At 36.6% G+C, this 16,375-nt stretch overlaps 2 protein-coding genes across 2 annotated transcripts in view; one reads left to right on the forward strand and one right to left on the reverse strand.

The window, feature by feature from the left end:
* LOC126465089 (BTB/POZ domain-containing adapter for CUL3-mediated RhoA degradation protein 3) overlaps positions 1-11,298 on the reverse strand; it is a 120,534-nt gene extending 109,236 nt beyond the window's left edge. Inside the window, exon 1 of the mRNA XM_050096279.1 lies at positions 10,796-11,298. Within this exon, the coding sequence (XP_049952236.1) occupies positions 10,796-10,961 (166 nt within the window). The 5' untranslated portion in view covers positions 10,962-11,298. The remainder of the gene's footprint in view (positions 1-10,795) is intronic.
* Positions 11,299-11,358: 60 nt separating this feature from the next.
* Positions 11,359-16,375, forward strand: part of LOC126465172 (intraflagellar transport protein 20 homolog) — a 109,256-nt gene continuing 104,239 nt past the window's right edge. Inside the window, exons 1-2 of the mRNA XM_050096286.1 lie at positions 11,359-11,595; positions 15,486-15,640. Coding sequence (XP_049952243.1) covers positions 11,472-11,595; positions 15,486-15,640 — 279 coding nt within the window. The 5' untranslated portion in view covers positions 11,359-11,471. The remainder of the gene's footprint in view (positions 11,596-15,485; positions 15,641-16,375) is intronic.

Raw genomic sequence — 16,375 nt, forward strand, 5'->3', positions numbered from 1 at the left:
AAGAGAAGTTTGTGGCACAACTTGACTAGAAGAAGGGATCGGTTGGTAGGACATGTCCTGAGACATCAAGGGATCACAAATTTAGCATTGGAGGGCAGCGTGGAGGGTAAAAATCGTAGAGGGAGACCAAGAGATGAATACACTAAGGAGATTCAGAAGGATGTAGGTTGCAGTAGGTGCTGGGAGATGAAGGACCTTGCACAGGATAGATTAGCATGGAGAGCTGCATCAAACCAGTCTCGGGACTGAAGACCACCACCACCACCACCACCACCACCACAGCAACAACAACAACAACAACAACAACAACAACAACAACAACAGTTACATTTAATAGTATCCTACAGTTCTTGAAAACAGTTCTGGGACTGAGCCTTTGCTTTCAGTAACTGCACAATACTTTTATACAATTTTTTCATTGCAAACATTGACAATCAAACCTTGTTTTGATGCCTTTAATGATTATGAAATTATTTGATGAGTTCACATTACTCGAAATGACCTAACCTCTAATCTTCAGTTAGAAGTTAGCTAACAGCTTTGTTGTTTGCATCAATTCTTTCAGTGATAACAACATAGTGAAAAATGTGTCACAGTGTGAACATCACACTCACATGTATGACTAGAGCACTATTTTTTCAATGCAAAGATACTTACAGAAACGGGTGTCTTATGTTCCAATAGTTACAGATGTGCACCTTTGAAATTGTATTCACAGTCCCTCAATGACAACATGCAAACTCCTAACCACACAAATGTTCTTCCAAATAAGTGAAAAAATGATATTGATAAACTCAAGCTGTATGGCACATGCAACTCAAATTTCTGATAACAGAGTGTGCTCTCATTAACTATATCTGGATGAAGTATATCTAATCTATGTTAGAGAAGTTTTTGTTATTTTGATTGTGTGGTATCTTAACTAAACAAGTTACAGTATGAAACATTAGTTTGTCTTGCCCTTCTCCTGAAAGGGAACATCCCAAAGATACCATTAGCCTGACTTTTCCAGTGGATCCTTGCATCTCAAACAATTTTTCTTGTGTAGAAATGACAGATCTCTCTTTCCAATAACCACAAAAAAACTATTTTAGCATTGTACAATATGCATCACAAGTGGTATTCTAATGCTGAACATACTACTGCACTAGTACATATTATTCATTCACCACAACTGCTCTATGGGATATTGCTGAAGAATGAGTGTTTCAGTTAATTAAAATGACTATGTATAAGTTGCACTTCAGCTCTCAAAGTCAAATGCACCTGGCCACCATTGTTAATGCACCACAGCAAACCATCAGTTCACTTGCACTATATATTCGAGTAGAGTGAAGTATGCAAAAGACACACTATCAAGCACTCCTTGCAGCCCATTTAACTGTTGGTGGCTGCAACAGACAAGAACACATTCTACCTGTATTAGCACTGTACTTCCTGCTATCCAAGCTATAACCAACAACCACATGACATTCAATGTAGCAATGCTGTAGCACAGGATTACGGAAGTGTCCGATCCCACCCGTCTGCTTTGACCCATGAAGTCATCGATATGGCGGAAATGGCTATTCTAAGTGTCTCCAATATGGCACCTATGATATTCACTACATACACACAGCAACAAACTTGAAAATATGTATAAATAAGACAATAACATTACCCTCCCCACGAACCTACTACAGTGTCGTAGCAGGCGGAGAGGTGATACTCCGACGTGGCGCGTCCCAGGTGGCGGATAGGGGGGTCCTCACCGGTTTACCGGCGGACTTGAGCGAAATAAAATAGCTCTCGCGGACCAAACACTAAACAACCTCTACGGCTAACAACCATAGTTGTAACTCGGAGCTTGCTCCATACAAGGTTGACTACCTTTGAAAGTCAAACATGGAAGGAGATCTTTCAAGGAATAATCCACCGCTTGGCAATAACCAAGGAAGACTGCACTCGGATACGGTGAAAGATAACTTGGATGAGTCGGAGCATCTGAAAATACCCAAAACGGACAGACGACCAAAACTCAAGACAGGACAAATAAACTACATTGCGACACACAATATAAATTCCCTCATACAACCAGGCAAACTCAAAATTCTGACGGATGAAATGGATCGCAAGGGGATTCTCATAACCGGACTTCAAGAAATGAGAAATACTGATCAGGAGCCGATAGAATCACAAGGATATAGGATTTATAAGGGAATACCAGGGAAAAGAGTCATGGAACAGTGTCCACAATTTGGAACAGGATTCGTGGTGAGTCTGAAAATAATAGAGTCCATAATAGAATTTAAAGCACAATCTCCCAGGCTCTCAACATTAACTCTAAAAGCTGCAAATAAAATGTACACAATAATAAATGCCCATGCCCCGACAAATGATAAAAATAATAAAAAAGAACAAAGAGAAGAGGTAGAAAAACTTTGGGAGCTCTTAGATCAAACGACGAATAACATTAATAAAAATCACATCAAAATTTTAATTGGAGACTTCAATGCCCAGTTAGGAAGGGAAAAGAGATATAGAGACATAATAGGGAAATGGACAGCACAAAGAAGAACAAACAAAAATGGCATAAGACTAGTGGAATTTTGCAGAAACCATGACATGATCTCAAAGTCGACATATTTTAAGAGAAGACCAAGTAAACTAAAAACTTGGAAACATCCAGACTGGAAAAAAGGAGAGTGGCAACTGGACCATGTCTGCATGGATAAGAATTACCACAAGGAAATTTACAATGTGAAAGTACTGAGAGGGACAGATACCGGATCAGATCATTACATGATAAAAATTAAAATTAAATTAACCCCATTAGCAAAGAAAAAATCCCACCAGAAGAAGAAGAGAACCTATGACCCTCATAAACTGATACAAAATGAGGATTATGAAGCACAAACCAGGGATATAAAAATAACAGATGATCTGGAAGAAATAATTCCCAAATTGAAACAAATAGCTGAACAAGTTGCCCCTATAAATCCAAGGAAAAAACACCAGTAGTGGAACGATGAATGTGATGAAGCAGTGTTGGATCGACACCAAGCCTGGTTAAGGCATCAAAATGAAAAAACAGAAAAATCATATTTGGAACTCACAAAACAAAGGAAGACAACACAAAAAATAATAAGGAGAGTTAAACATCAGTACCAAAAAGATATACTTCTAATGATAGAAACAAATAGTGAAAAAACAAACTCAAGAGACTATTACAAAATATTTGGCAGACAATTACAAAGATATGATCCTCCAACATTAATGTTAAAAGATAAAGATAATAACCTAGCCCATAGCAATAGTAAAAATACAGAAATTCTAGCAGAAACATTTAACAAGTTACTAAATTGTGAAGATCCCCCAGAACTTCTTCAGATAAACACAGAAACCCCAATTAAAACACCAGCAGAAAATACAAATCCACCTACAATTAATGAGGTCTACAGAGCTTTGAAAGAACTCAAAAACTACAAAGCAAGTGGAGAAGATCAAACGTTTGCTGAACTTTGGAAATATGCAGCAGAACCAGTAAAGATAGCATTACACCAATGCATAGTAAAAATCTGGAATGAAGAGAAATTACCAGAAAATTGGACTACTGCTATAATACATCCATTACATAAGAAAGGAGAAAAATCAAATCCAGACAACTATAGAGGAATTTCCCTTTTGGACTGCACGTATAAGATCATGTCAAGAATACTATACAACCGCTGTAAAGATCAATTAGAACTGTAACTGGGAGAATATCAAGGAGGATTTAGATCCTGGAGAAGCTGCCCAGAACAGATAATCACCTTGAAGTTAGTTATGGATGTCTACAAAAGAAGGCAAAAACAACTAGTCATAACCTTTGTAGATTTCAAAAAGGCGTATGATTGCATCCATAGATCTTCAATGATGAAAATATTAAGGAATTTTGGACTGCATCCTAAATTAATAAAAATGATACAGTTAACCTTAACAAACACCAAATCCAAAGTAAAATTTAGAAGAGAAATATCTGAACCATTTACGATTAAAACAGGGTTGAGACAGGGAGATTGTTTATCACCATTGCTATTCAATTGTGCTCTTGAATATGTAATGAGAGAATGGTACAAGGAAAATCCTATGAATATTAAAATTGGAACTAAGAAAGATAAAATAAACCTAAATTGCTTGGGATTTGCTGATGACCTAGCATTACTAGCCAATAATATTCAGGAAGCCACGAAACAAATAACAAGCTTACAAAATATAGCACAAAAATTAGGACTCTAGGTATCATTTGAAAAGACTGAAATAATGGTAACAGATCCACTTGTAATAGATCACATCACAGTGAACAATAGGGAAATTAAAATAGTGAAACAATTTAAATACCTGGGTGAAATTATAACACATAAATTGGACGAGAAACCTGCATGGCGAGCAAGAACTAATAAAATGATAAAAGCTCAAAAACTAACATGGTCTATGTACAATAAAAAATGTCTATCAATTAAAACAAAATTAAAACATTACAAGACGGTGGTTCAACCAGAGGTTACATACGGAAGTGAAACTCTCTTTAAAGTCACCCAGAAAAACAGAATTGACAAAATTTTAAAAGTAGAGAGAAGAATTGCTAGAACATGCATAAATAAGAAATATCAAAAAGCTGGGCAATGGCGGATAGTTCCAAATGAAGTGGTATACAGAGAACTGGAGCCCATCACTGATACTATACGAAAGAAAAGGATCTCTTTTTGTGGTCACATTCTGAGGACACCAGAAACCAGATTATCAAGGAAAATTATTGAGAAACTCTGGAATTTGAAACAACAAGGAGGATGGCTTAAGGAAATAAGAGAGGATATGGAAGAACTGGAAATAACTCTGGATGATTTGCAGAACAAAACGCCAAATTTAAAGAAGTTGAGGGACACAGAAATAAGATTTAAACCAAAAATTGACAAACGACATACAATGAAAAGGGTATTTACAGATAAGGAACGACGAAAAGCATCGGAACGAATGAAGAGATACTGGGCCACTCGGAAGGGGAAAATACCAAAGAAGAGGACCAGAAATGATTGACTGAAGTGGTCCAATGAGGCCATAAAAGCAGAAGAAGAAGAAGATCACCACCCTCCAAAAATACAATCAAACTAATGGGACAACAGCGGGAAATTGGGGGTTTTAGGGAGGGGACAACCTAAATATCACAGAGAAAAAAAAAAAATCACCACCATGATCCCAAAACACACAAAACAATGAACAAAAAAAAAACAATAATTACAAAATCAACAGGAATCTGACACTTCCCTTGACCTATATACGTCAACCGTAGCTGACGATACCAAAACAGCAACGCCTATAGCAAAAACTATGAAAACTGGAAACAGACATTTCCCTTGACCACAGATGATGATACCAAAACACCAATACCTACAAATAAAACTACGAAAATTGGAATTGGTTATTTCCCTTGACCCATATAGCTCAACCATAACTACTGATACAAAAAATTCAACACCTACAACTTAGAAAAACAAAACCAAAACCACAACACCTCAACAAGTCAAAAATCCCTACATAAATTAAAACACATTCAATACACAAAACACTACAACTTGAGAAAAATAGAAAAAAATATTTAAAAAAAGAAAAAAACTCACAATTACTTACAACCAACAAATTTTGGCAGTGCAAAATAGGTCGGCCATCTCTCTCTCTCTCTCTCTCTCTCTCTCTCTCTCTCTCTCTCTCTCTCTCTCTCACACACACACACACACACACACACACACACACACACACACACACACACACGCACGCACGCGGTGCCATCAAACACAACCAACTCAAACTCTGCACCGTAATGACATCACACACCACAACACTCTTACGTCATGGGGTCAAAGCAGACAGGTGGAATCGGATGCTTCCGTTGACCCCTGTAGCAACGCACAACAAATGTCAAATAAGTAGCTCCATAACACTACATAAGTGTATGTTCAGCTCTGCAAAAGCTATAATGCACTTCATATCTGTTAATAGCTTATAGTTGTATCTGAATAGGCACAGCAGCAAAAGAAATTTTACGTGAATACAAATAAGTAGCAGAAAATAGTAGGTAACTGATAGAAAACAGAGGAAAAAATGTGTTAAGATAAAAAATAGAATTCCCTCGCGCACCCTTCCCCCTCCCCCGAGCAAAGGCATAAAATGGATAGAAGAGTGTGTTGTTAGAAAGATGGGAAAGTTCAGATTAGACAATAGTTGCCTTCAGTGGTCTAGCAATTCAGGAAAATGTAAATTAGACTGGATGAATGAAGATTTGAACCTTGAATCTCCCATGTATGAGTCCAAGGTCTTAACCAGTGTACCATATTAGTCACCTGAAATCTACACTTCTCATCCCAGCTAATATTCTTCTTGATTTTTTTTTTATGAAATTGTTTTCTATAACAATATTTCATACATACCTACATAGCTTGTGTACTTCAAAACATGTGTTCCTATTATCAGTCACTGTCATTAATTTTTACTAAAAGACAATTAATTCACCTTTCAAGGAAAAGCTTACAAACATATTAGTGGTAGAGTCTTGAGGAACAGAACTGCTCTGTTTTATATAAGCTTATCTGTGAATTACCTAGAGATTGTTTGAGACCATGGATTGAAAGCCTCTGATCTGGTTCAGTTTTATACAGGGGTGACATGTTTTATCTGCAAATTCCTGGTGAGCCAGAACTTCCTAATTTTTTGTGAGAAACTCAACTCTCTTCTGTAAAGTTTGCAACACCTTTCTCTTAACAAATTCTTTTTCCTTATTTGGTATTGCCGTTCACATATCTGATGCTTACTTAAACACTCATGTATACACTAAGCCCACCACAAAAACTTATGTCTTCGCTTCAATAACAGACCTACCTTTCATATTAAGTAACCTTTCCCTAATGATTTTGGAAGTAAAAATTCATCTTTACTATCAAAGGTAGTCTCTGAATGTATTGCACGAAATTTGAAAATATATTTGCACCTTACAATCACTCTGATGAACTTTTAAGCTTGAGCTATTGTGTTTCAAATCAATCAGCTTAATGATGCTCCTCCAAAACAATATTCTACAAAATACCATACTGGATTTGAAACTAAAAATCAGTTCTTACATCAAACGAATTCCTTAAATTGGGTCTTGAAATGAGATCAACAATGTTAAAAATTCTGCGACAGCAAAACCATAATGGTCATGGTTCAATGTGCCATATCAAAAATGAAGTGACTGTGGCATCATGCAGTGATAGTGGTTGTTTCAGGGTAGTACTAAGCAGACAGTGCCATCCCAACTGGTAACATCATCATCACAGCAGTAACAAATACAATATTTCTACAACGGCACAGTCTTTAACACAGAGTGAAAGATTCATTCTATGAAAAATTTCACGTTTATTCAGTCATGATCTGCCATCTTTACATCTATTCCTTTTCACTGTGTCTAATGATATGCAACCTGTATCTGTCAAAAACCTACATGAGGTTCCTGTTATTCACAGCCAATGGAGCAGTCACTACAAAACACATTTACAGTTTTAAAGTTTATACAAAATATCTAGTTGCTTCCCCAGCCCAGCAAGTTGCACACTACAGTGACGTGGTGTCAGCAGGTCGTCTCTGCTGTGTGATGGTCAGCTTCCATCTGCAAAGCCCTACATTTATTGTCCTCTACTATTATTCAAATTGACTCTGCACCAGAGCTTTTTCATTTTCAATAAATATTGAGATTACACACTTCCCTGTAGCTCCAGGTTTTTATCTCCAGCCAATTATAATGTCCACAAAGAACTTTTGGGTCAAGACAAATATTAGATACAGGTCTTTGGCTTTGACCACTGACGATGTTAATGCCTAGGTCAACAGAAGCATCCGATTCCACCCATCGGCTTTGACCCGTGACATTAGGCTGTTGTGGTGTGTGACGTCACGACAGCGCGGAGTTTAGTTTGTGAGAGTGGCGTGTTTGTAGATGATGTATTGCGGTTGGTGGTTCTCTCTGGTGGTGTGTTTATGGGCAGCATGTTATGTGGCGTATGGGGTTCATTTGCAGGGTAGCATTGTATGTGTGTGTTATCGGTGGTGACTGTGCTTTCAGTGGAATATTTTTCAGTGATTTAACAATTTTGGTTTTGTTACATCGACGTTATTGTAGTTTTTTTCTGTTCGGCATGTGTGAATTTTGGTAAATTGAATTGTTTATGTCTTTGGTAGGTATGGATATGACTGACAAGGTCAACAGTTTTCGGATGTCGGTGATGATGGGGGGACAGTGCGTTGTCTCTAATAAAATTTCTTCATCTATTCGGTCTGTCAGCTGAATTCTTGAAGTGTCCAGTGTGTCGTGAAGAAATGAGGCTTACTATAGTTCTAGCGTCTCGGGCCTGGGACGGCTATATGTGGAGATGTCGTAAGGATAACAGGTCAACGGAAGTGTTCAATTCCAATTTTGATTTTCTAGGGGTATTTTTTTTTTTTTTTTTTTGGGATTAAGTGTGGCGGTGAAAGTTTTGAGATTTATAGTGTGGTATTGGTAGTTGCTGTTGACCTATGTAGGTCAAGGAAAGTGTTTGATTCCAATTTTGTTGTTTTCTTGTGTTTTTTGAGGTAGTGATGATTGTGGACGTGGTTGTAGTTTTGGGTTTTAGGATTTGTTATCGGTAGTTTCTGTTGACCTATATAGGTCAAGGGAAGTGTTCAATTCCAATTGATATTATTTTTAGTTGATTTTGGGAAGGTTTCGGTCGTTTTATCATTTTTGTCATTTGGTTTCGTGGCGTGTGTTTATTTTTTGTTTGTCCCCACCAAAAATCCCACACTTTCCCCTGCTTGTCCCGTTATTTTCATTATATTTTTGGAGGAATATGTGTTTGATGGTTTTTCAAACTATTTTTATGTTTTTTGTCATGTTTACGTAATGATGTCATAGTCGCGATATGGGAGTTGACGTGAATGGTTGTTTCAGAAATATTGGTGACGTCATTGATCAAAGCAGATGGGTGGAATCGGATGTTTCCGTTAACCCATCATATTTTGGTGCGTATATTCATATTACTGTCGCTAGTTGGTGGAGCCATTGGATGTGAAAGCAAAATACTATGTTGTGATGACAGATTGATCTACAGTACAACCCGATGTCTAGATTAAGTTGGAATGTTAATTTGGTTGCAAGTTCGCAAAGTTAATGAATGTGAATACCAAATAAAGTTTTTGATAACAGATTATCCTGTAGCATAGCCCAATGTTTACATCTGTGTCATATTTAAAACACCTTTTGTCATTAAATCTAAAGCTGCAAAGTAACTTCAGAAAAAAGGCTTCGGCCAATATTTTCATGCATACTATTTACATATTCTTCTATCAGAAATGGAATGGGAAGCCTACTATGTAACTTTTACTGGCATAAATTTTAGAATGTTTGAAATATATGCTGCACGTGCCGCAGAACAGTAGATGGGCCATAGCATACACAATGCAACGGGCTAGGGAGCCAACAGGTCCATGGCCTGATCTACTAGCCTGCAATCCTGATGTAGTAGACTGGACTCATCTCTCCACCCCAGAACGCTAGGCTGTGGCCCTTATGGGCCAAGGTGTGAAACAAAATCTGAGTAGTGCACTGTGCATTAATATTCACAAATAATGAAACAGTGTAATACTGAATGCAAATTTCGCTGAATGGCATTTTACAGGAAAATATTAACATTAAGTGAAAATGATGCATTAGTTTTATGACTTAATGATTCAGTGTCAAATATTTCATTAAATAACTCTTACATTAAATTCATTCAAACACAGTACATACAAATAATAAATTGCTTAACAAAAGTTTTTGGATGCAAGCAAACCACTCAACTGTAGCCGACTGCTGTGTGGCACATACACACATGAAGCAGGAGAGAGAAATGACTAGCTCTCAGATTTTTTACAATTTAAGTAAGTGATCCCTTCCTCCCTCCCCCCCCCCTTCCTCTCTCTCTCTGTCACACACACACACACACACACACACACACACACACACACACACACACAAACGTGCTGCCCTAACACTGTTCGACAAGATATGTTTGGGTACCTATAAGGTTGTGTGTATGGTACTAAGTGCACTTAAGCCTATGTTATGAAACCAGTGATTGCTGTAAAGGTAGTAAAGTATGCATAAATTGCTAAGCATTAAAAATCTCATACTCTTAGTGTTACGCCGGCAAAACTAGTCAATAATTTGTAGTCTGACCCTGCAGAGCCACCAGGGCACAGACTGGGAAGTGACCACTATAAGAAAAACTGGAAAGTAAACTGCTACATATTGGCAACAAGTCTTGTATGATGAACTGTTACTAATTCTAAAGCAACACAAACTGTGTTGAGAGCACAGATGTAGCCGATGAAGTAAGGTGAAATGAGAATTTCAGAATCAGAAACAACACAAAGGAGGAAGACTAGGAAGTGTGACAGAAATCAGCTTCAGGCACTTTGTATAAGAGACACTCTGAGGAGATACAACCTTTAGTAAATTATTGCCCTAAAGGTAGCTAGTTTGACATATAAGCATACCCCTGCATTACAAAATAGTGACATGTTAAGAACTAAAACTAGCATCAGACAATGGGCATGATGCTCAATTAGGCTATTATTTTGGAGTATAACAAGTTTGTGTTAGTGTTAATGTACTTCTGTGGGCAATAAGCAGCACTCACAATTCTCTGATAATGACAAGTAGTTCACCAATCAGGTTTTTAGGTTAAACTGACACGTATGGTGCAAATGCTTTAAAATTTCTTACCCTCAGAATCTGTCAACACTTCCATACGGCCACTAAACATAGCTCTCAGCATAGTATCGTGTTTGGTTAAAGTTCCAATGGTTGTATAATGAAGGGACCCTCCAATGTTAAGCTTAACATACTGGGATGGGTTGCCTTTGATTACGGTTTTATGATCACCAGACATTTTTGATAAGCCTAATACTTAATGGAGTTTTAAAGTATCCCTTACTAGTCAGATATGAAACCAATCTGAAGGCGTGAATGTCATTCCAATCAAGTTAGCGAATGCAAATGACGGCATTAATTAGCATCTGTAGGTAATGGAACTTTGGAAATAAAGATGCGTCTCACTAGTTCCTCTTCTTATCAGTTTCGCACTACACTAACCATTCTATACACTCATAACCCAAATCTTTCACGTAGCGGCAAACTGTACCCACAACGACAATGAAATCGAAATGACAAGTTTTGCAATATTGAGTTACAACCATCGATACGGTGAATTGCTCTCGAGCGTGTAATGCGACTGTTGGTCCAGAATCTGCGACGTCAGATACTGCAAACTGCAAAGTATGCATCTTTGGAATAGCTCGTTTTATATGTGAAAAGCTGCGCACCTTAGTTTATGTCAGTTGTCAACTATAGAGTGTATACAATCTATACGTAAAGGGTGGTTGTATTAGCGATATTGAATATGACAGAAATGCTCGCAAAGTTAGGAATTTATTTCGATGACTTGACCAAAATACGAATTCTCGAACCGGAAGTAGCCGAACAGACAAATGAGCTGAATGAAGAATGCAAAACTTTTGTGGAAAGTAACTATATTTTCATTCATTTTGTATAGCGTGAGAACATTTAACATGCGGTATGCATTTGGTCGATTGAAGGTGGTATAAAAGTAGTAAATTTTGGTTCAGTGTGTGTCCACAGCCCCGAAAAGTTTTACAAATGAAAACATGCTACGTTGTAGGCTGTACATCAATGTTCTTTATTTCAGTAAGTAAAAATTTTAAATACAAAATAAAGAACATTTATATATGGCATACAGTGGGCCTTGTTTTCATTTATAAGGTTCAAAGTTTGTGCCATTTTGGTTAACTCCCACTATTGTTTATTTATTCATCCTTAAGACTATTCAGTACAGCAGTGTCTGAAACCCGTTATTTAAATTATTAGGATTAAGTGAGGACAGGGGGGTGGCAACAGGGGGCGGTGGGGCATGGGGGCTATAGCCCGTCCATGGAGTATCATATTACTCCGGATAAAATGACTTCAGAAATCAGCGAATAAATTAATGCAACAGATTCAATCATTTTTTTTATAATTATGTAGCAATATAGATTGCATTGTATTCCAAACACATTTTAACAGAAGAATAATAGCGGCAGATAGCTTACTACCTAAACCAATAAATATCATTTAACTTAAAATAGGCCTTTTATTATTTATTAATACTAATTTTATATCCTGAACTCCAAAACAGTTACCAAGCACTACTTTAAGCAGCACCAAATTGTACCAATTTGTCGGTAGAGCACCCCAACTCTCCTTTTGTTAAGCCGTATTCCATTCCCCCAACCCTCTCCTCCCCCCATCCCCACCCCCTTTGACCGACTTCTAGAATCGCCCCTCAGTGAGGATAAGGCAGGATGTTCTCCATGACCTATTCAAAGGATCCATCCCAGCATTCACCTTAGCAACTTGGGAAAACCTAAGTGAGAATGGCCGGACGGGGAATAAATCCCACTCATTGTGAATGCGAGTCCAGTGCATTAAGACTGGCATAGCAACCTTACTCAGTACATTACTGGAAGGGGAATCTGAAGCACACACTGTACATTGGAATTGTGACATGCCCAACAAATAAATCAATGATGTAATTGCAACATGAAGTTTCAATATAAAAAAAAACTACAGAAAATGAATGAACATGTTATGTACTGTTGGAAAATACGATGTGCACAAGAAATAAATTGGTGCTATAACTATAATTGAACACACTTCTGAAAAAAGAAAAACACAAAAATTTTTATATAACACTGCAGGAAAGTGTAACACACAGAAACACAAAAACCTACTGATTCTATAGGCATCACAACTAGTCTAGCACCATATCCCTTCTCTGAGCGTGTGTGTGACACTACATGTGAAGCAAAAAAATCAACAGCAGAAACATTACATTCAGCCCCAAGATGATCATTAGCAGAAACATTCTTTTGCAAAGACGAATTAAGCATAGATGGTACATCTGTTGACAATAAAAAAAAACTGAGCAGTAAGTAGGGCCTAATATTCCAGTAAGCTAATATATTCACACTTATCAACAGAAATGATTTTAACTCTGCTTTAAAAGGTGTTTCGTTCACCAATCTCTTTATGTAAGTTGGCAGCTTGTTATAAAGAATGACGCCAAAGTGGGGTCACATATCTTTGATTGTGAGTTGTTCTTACTTGTTTTATAAGGTGGATCGACAGTTGTGAGTGATGTAACTGTGGTAGGTGGGATTGGCTTACAAGTCACAAAGTCAGCTCTTGTCATCAACACGTAGTTGTATATGTACAGAGAGGGTACAGTAAGCAAACAGAACATTTTAAATAGGAGCTTACAGTGAGCCCTAGCAGAGCTATATGACAAGATTTGGGTAGCCCTGTTCTGTAACATAAAAATTTCATTTGATCAGCTATAAATTTTACCTCAAAACACTATTCCGTGAGCTACGAGGGACTGAAAGTAATCAAAATAAGCACATCTAGCACCATCTAAACAGCAAACCTTAGAAGTAATACTCAGAATGAAACATGCAGAACTGAGTCTCTGGGAGAGTTTAGTTATGTGGTCTTACTAATTTGTCTTGATCAAAAGTTTTATGTCCCATACTCCTAACTCATTTCTGCGCAGTACCAGCTGGAAATCTTACTTTTGATTCATCTTTCCAAATTGAATACAATTTGATTTTCTTTTTTTTTTTTTTTTTTTTTTTTTTTTCACATTAAGGGTCAGCCTGTTGGCATTGAACCACGAATCCAAGGACTTGAGGGCTTTGTCAGTTGTTGTGGACAGATTTCTTAACATTGCTCACTAGTAAACTAGTATCATCTGCAAACAACATGACCTTGGCTGCAGTTTCTAAGGTGTGTATGTCGTTTAAATAAATAAGGAACAGAAGGTGACCTCACACACTACCCTTTAGTACACTTATTTTGACTTACTTTGCATCAGATACTAGTCTGATTTTATGGCTACAGTGAGCTGATATGAGTTCCACAACCTGTGATCTGTTTTCCAAATATGATTGAAATCGCCATTGCGTCCAACTTATCCAAAAGAATTTCATGACTAATAGTATTGAAAGCTTAAGAAAGATCTAAATTCATTCCTGTAACACTACCATTGTTATCGAAGTTTCTGACTATTTCATTTGTGCAATCCATTATTGCTGTTTCTACCTTTTTGAAAGCCATATTTATTATTATTCAGTAGATCATGATTGTTTAAGTATAGTACTTGGCAATTCATTGTTTCATTGGTCTCTAGTTACTGTAGAGAATGCCAAGAAGAGTGAATAGGTAAATAATTTTCAGTTTTATGCCTAATACCACTATCGAATAGAGGTATCACTTTCGAGATTTTTAATCTGTGGGGTAAATGGTAAATTAACAATGTGAGTCAAGGGTTTTGCAATTTGTGAAGCAGTATGGATTATAAGTGATACTGGTCCATTACTACTTCATAGTCACTCATCGGAACTAACCTCATGCTCTATGCAGATGTGCGATACCTAAGTTTACCCTGATAAGCTAAATTTAGTTTTATAAATGTTTTGTTAAGCATGTATAAAGTAATCATTTTGGCAGGTATTTTTAGACGGTATTGATATTGTCAGCATTTATAAGAGTAATTTCCTGTTCTTCATGTATCTTCCCTGTTTCACTTTTTACGCTCTCCCATACAGATTTTGACTCACTGCCTGACATTCTTATTATGATATCGTTTCTTAGTTGTTTTCCTTTACAATTACCTGTGTGTGCATATATATGTGAAGGCTGCTTAGTATATTCATTACTGGGATACTGTGAGTTTACACTAAGTTTCAAACATCGTATATTGCCTTTATCACCACTAAAAATCTTGTACCGGAGAATCTGTCGTGTGAGCATTAGAGAAATGACTTATTTTATAGCACCATAGAATCCAAATGTGCTAAAACATTGGTTAGTGCTTATATGCTTACTGTACGGGGAATGTTGCTTATACAGTCGAAACTACTACAATTAAATGTTTTAAATTCCTATTACTTTTATTATTCCTGTTAACTATTTGCCATAGAATAATATGTTGTACCATACAGAATGCATAACTTATCCACCAAGGTACGTAGAACAATGCTTTTATTTCAGAAAAATCTATACTTGGATGAAAGTCGACTGTGATTTACAGCATTATCTAAATGCGTATTATCCAGTGCTGCAGATAAGGGTCATATACAAAACACAAATCTAGTAGGGGGTGCACTGAAAAGTTGGGTTACTTCTTCTATCTATTCAGCTAGAATGCCATAATGCATGTATGTGACTATAAAAAGCACTTTGTATTGTATTCACAAACAGCACATTGGTGTTAATAATGCACACACACCAGAACCAATACCTTAGTGGTCGAACTTAAACTCCTAAAGAATATTTTTGAAACTATTTCCAATTTCAGAAATAACGGAATTTCAAAAACTAGTTGATGGTTTTATATCAGTGATGGAAAATTTGGCAAAAGAAGTGGAAAGGGAGAAAATGAAAGCAATTGGAATAAGAAATATGCTTAAGTCTGTAGCAAAACAGAGGGAGTCTGAGCAGCAACAATTACAGGTAACATTAATAATGATTCTTTCAAGAATATTTCACATCTTATAATAATTATGTTTAATAATATTCAGTAGTTGATGGTCGAAGCAAAACTTAATATATCCAGATGGGTGCCTGTGATGAGTGGTTATTCCACATGACATTTTTAAATATGAAACATTTTATTTATTCTTTTCAGTTGTATCACTGAGAGTTTGTTTCTGTAGACTTCACAGTTGCTACTTGGTGAAACATTATGATTACAAGAAAAAACGAATAATTTTATGCCACTGTTTCAATAATTATTTCTTGCATTTGCATACAGCACCTAAGTTTTCCATTGTCTACCATTGCTGGTGAAGTTTTTATAATAAGTGCCAACAGTGGAGTCTACAGAAATAAAGTTTAATTGAAGAAATGTAAAATTCTGAGTTTTATGGAAGGAATTGTGAGTTACAAATGAGAAAGTTTGAAACTCGGTGCTTTATTTGTCAATATTTTTTTTTTTTTTAGACAAGAAAGGCAGTGAACATTTCTTCATTGTTAAGTAAAAGTCTGTTATGTAGACTTTTGAGATGACAATGATGAGGATAAGACACAAAAATTATAATCAAAAGAGGAAGATTTTAAACCAATTTGGCTATTGCGATTTTGGTATTTCTAAAATAATTTTGTTTGTTCAAGGATAGTTCCCTCAAAAAGCATTAATAATTTACTAATAACTGGACATCTGGCTGGGAACTGTTACAATGAAAATCA

This window comes from Schistocerca serialis, chromosome 1 (genome assembly GCF_023864345.2).
Source record: "Schistocerca serialis cubense isolate TAMUIC-IGC-003099 chromosome 1, iqSchSeri2.2, whole genome shotgun sequence".
In the NCBI taxonomy this organism is placed as follows: Eukaryota; Metazoa; Arthropoda; class Insecta; order Orthoptera; family Acrididae; genus Schistocerca; species Schistocerca serialis.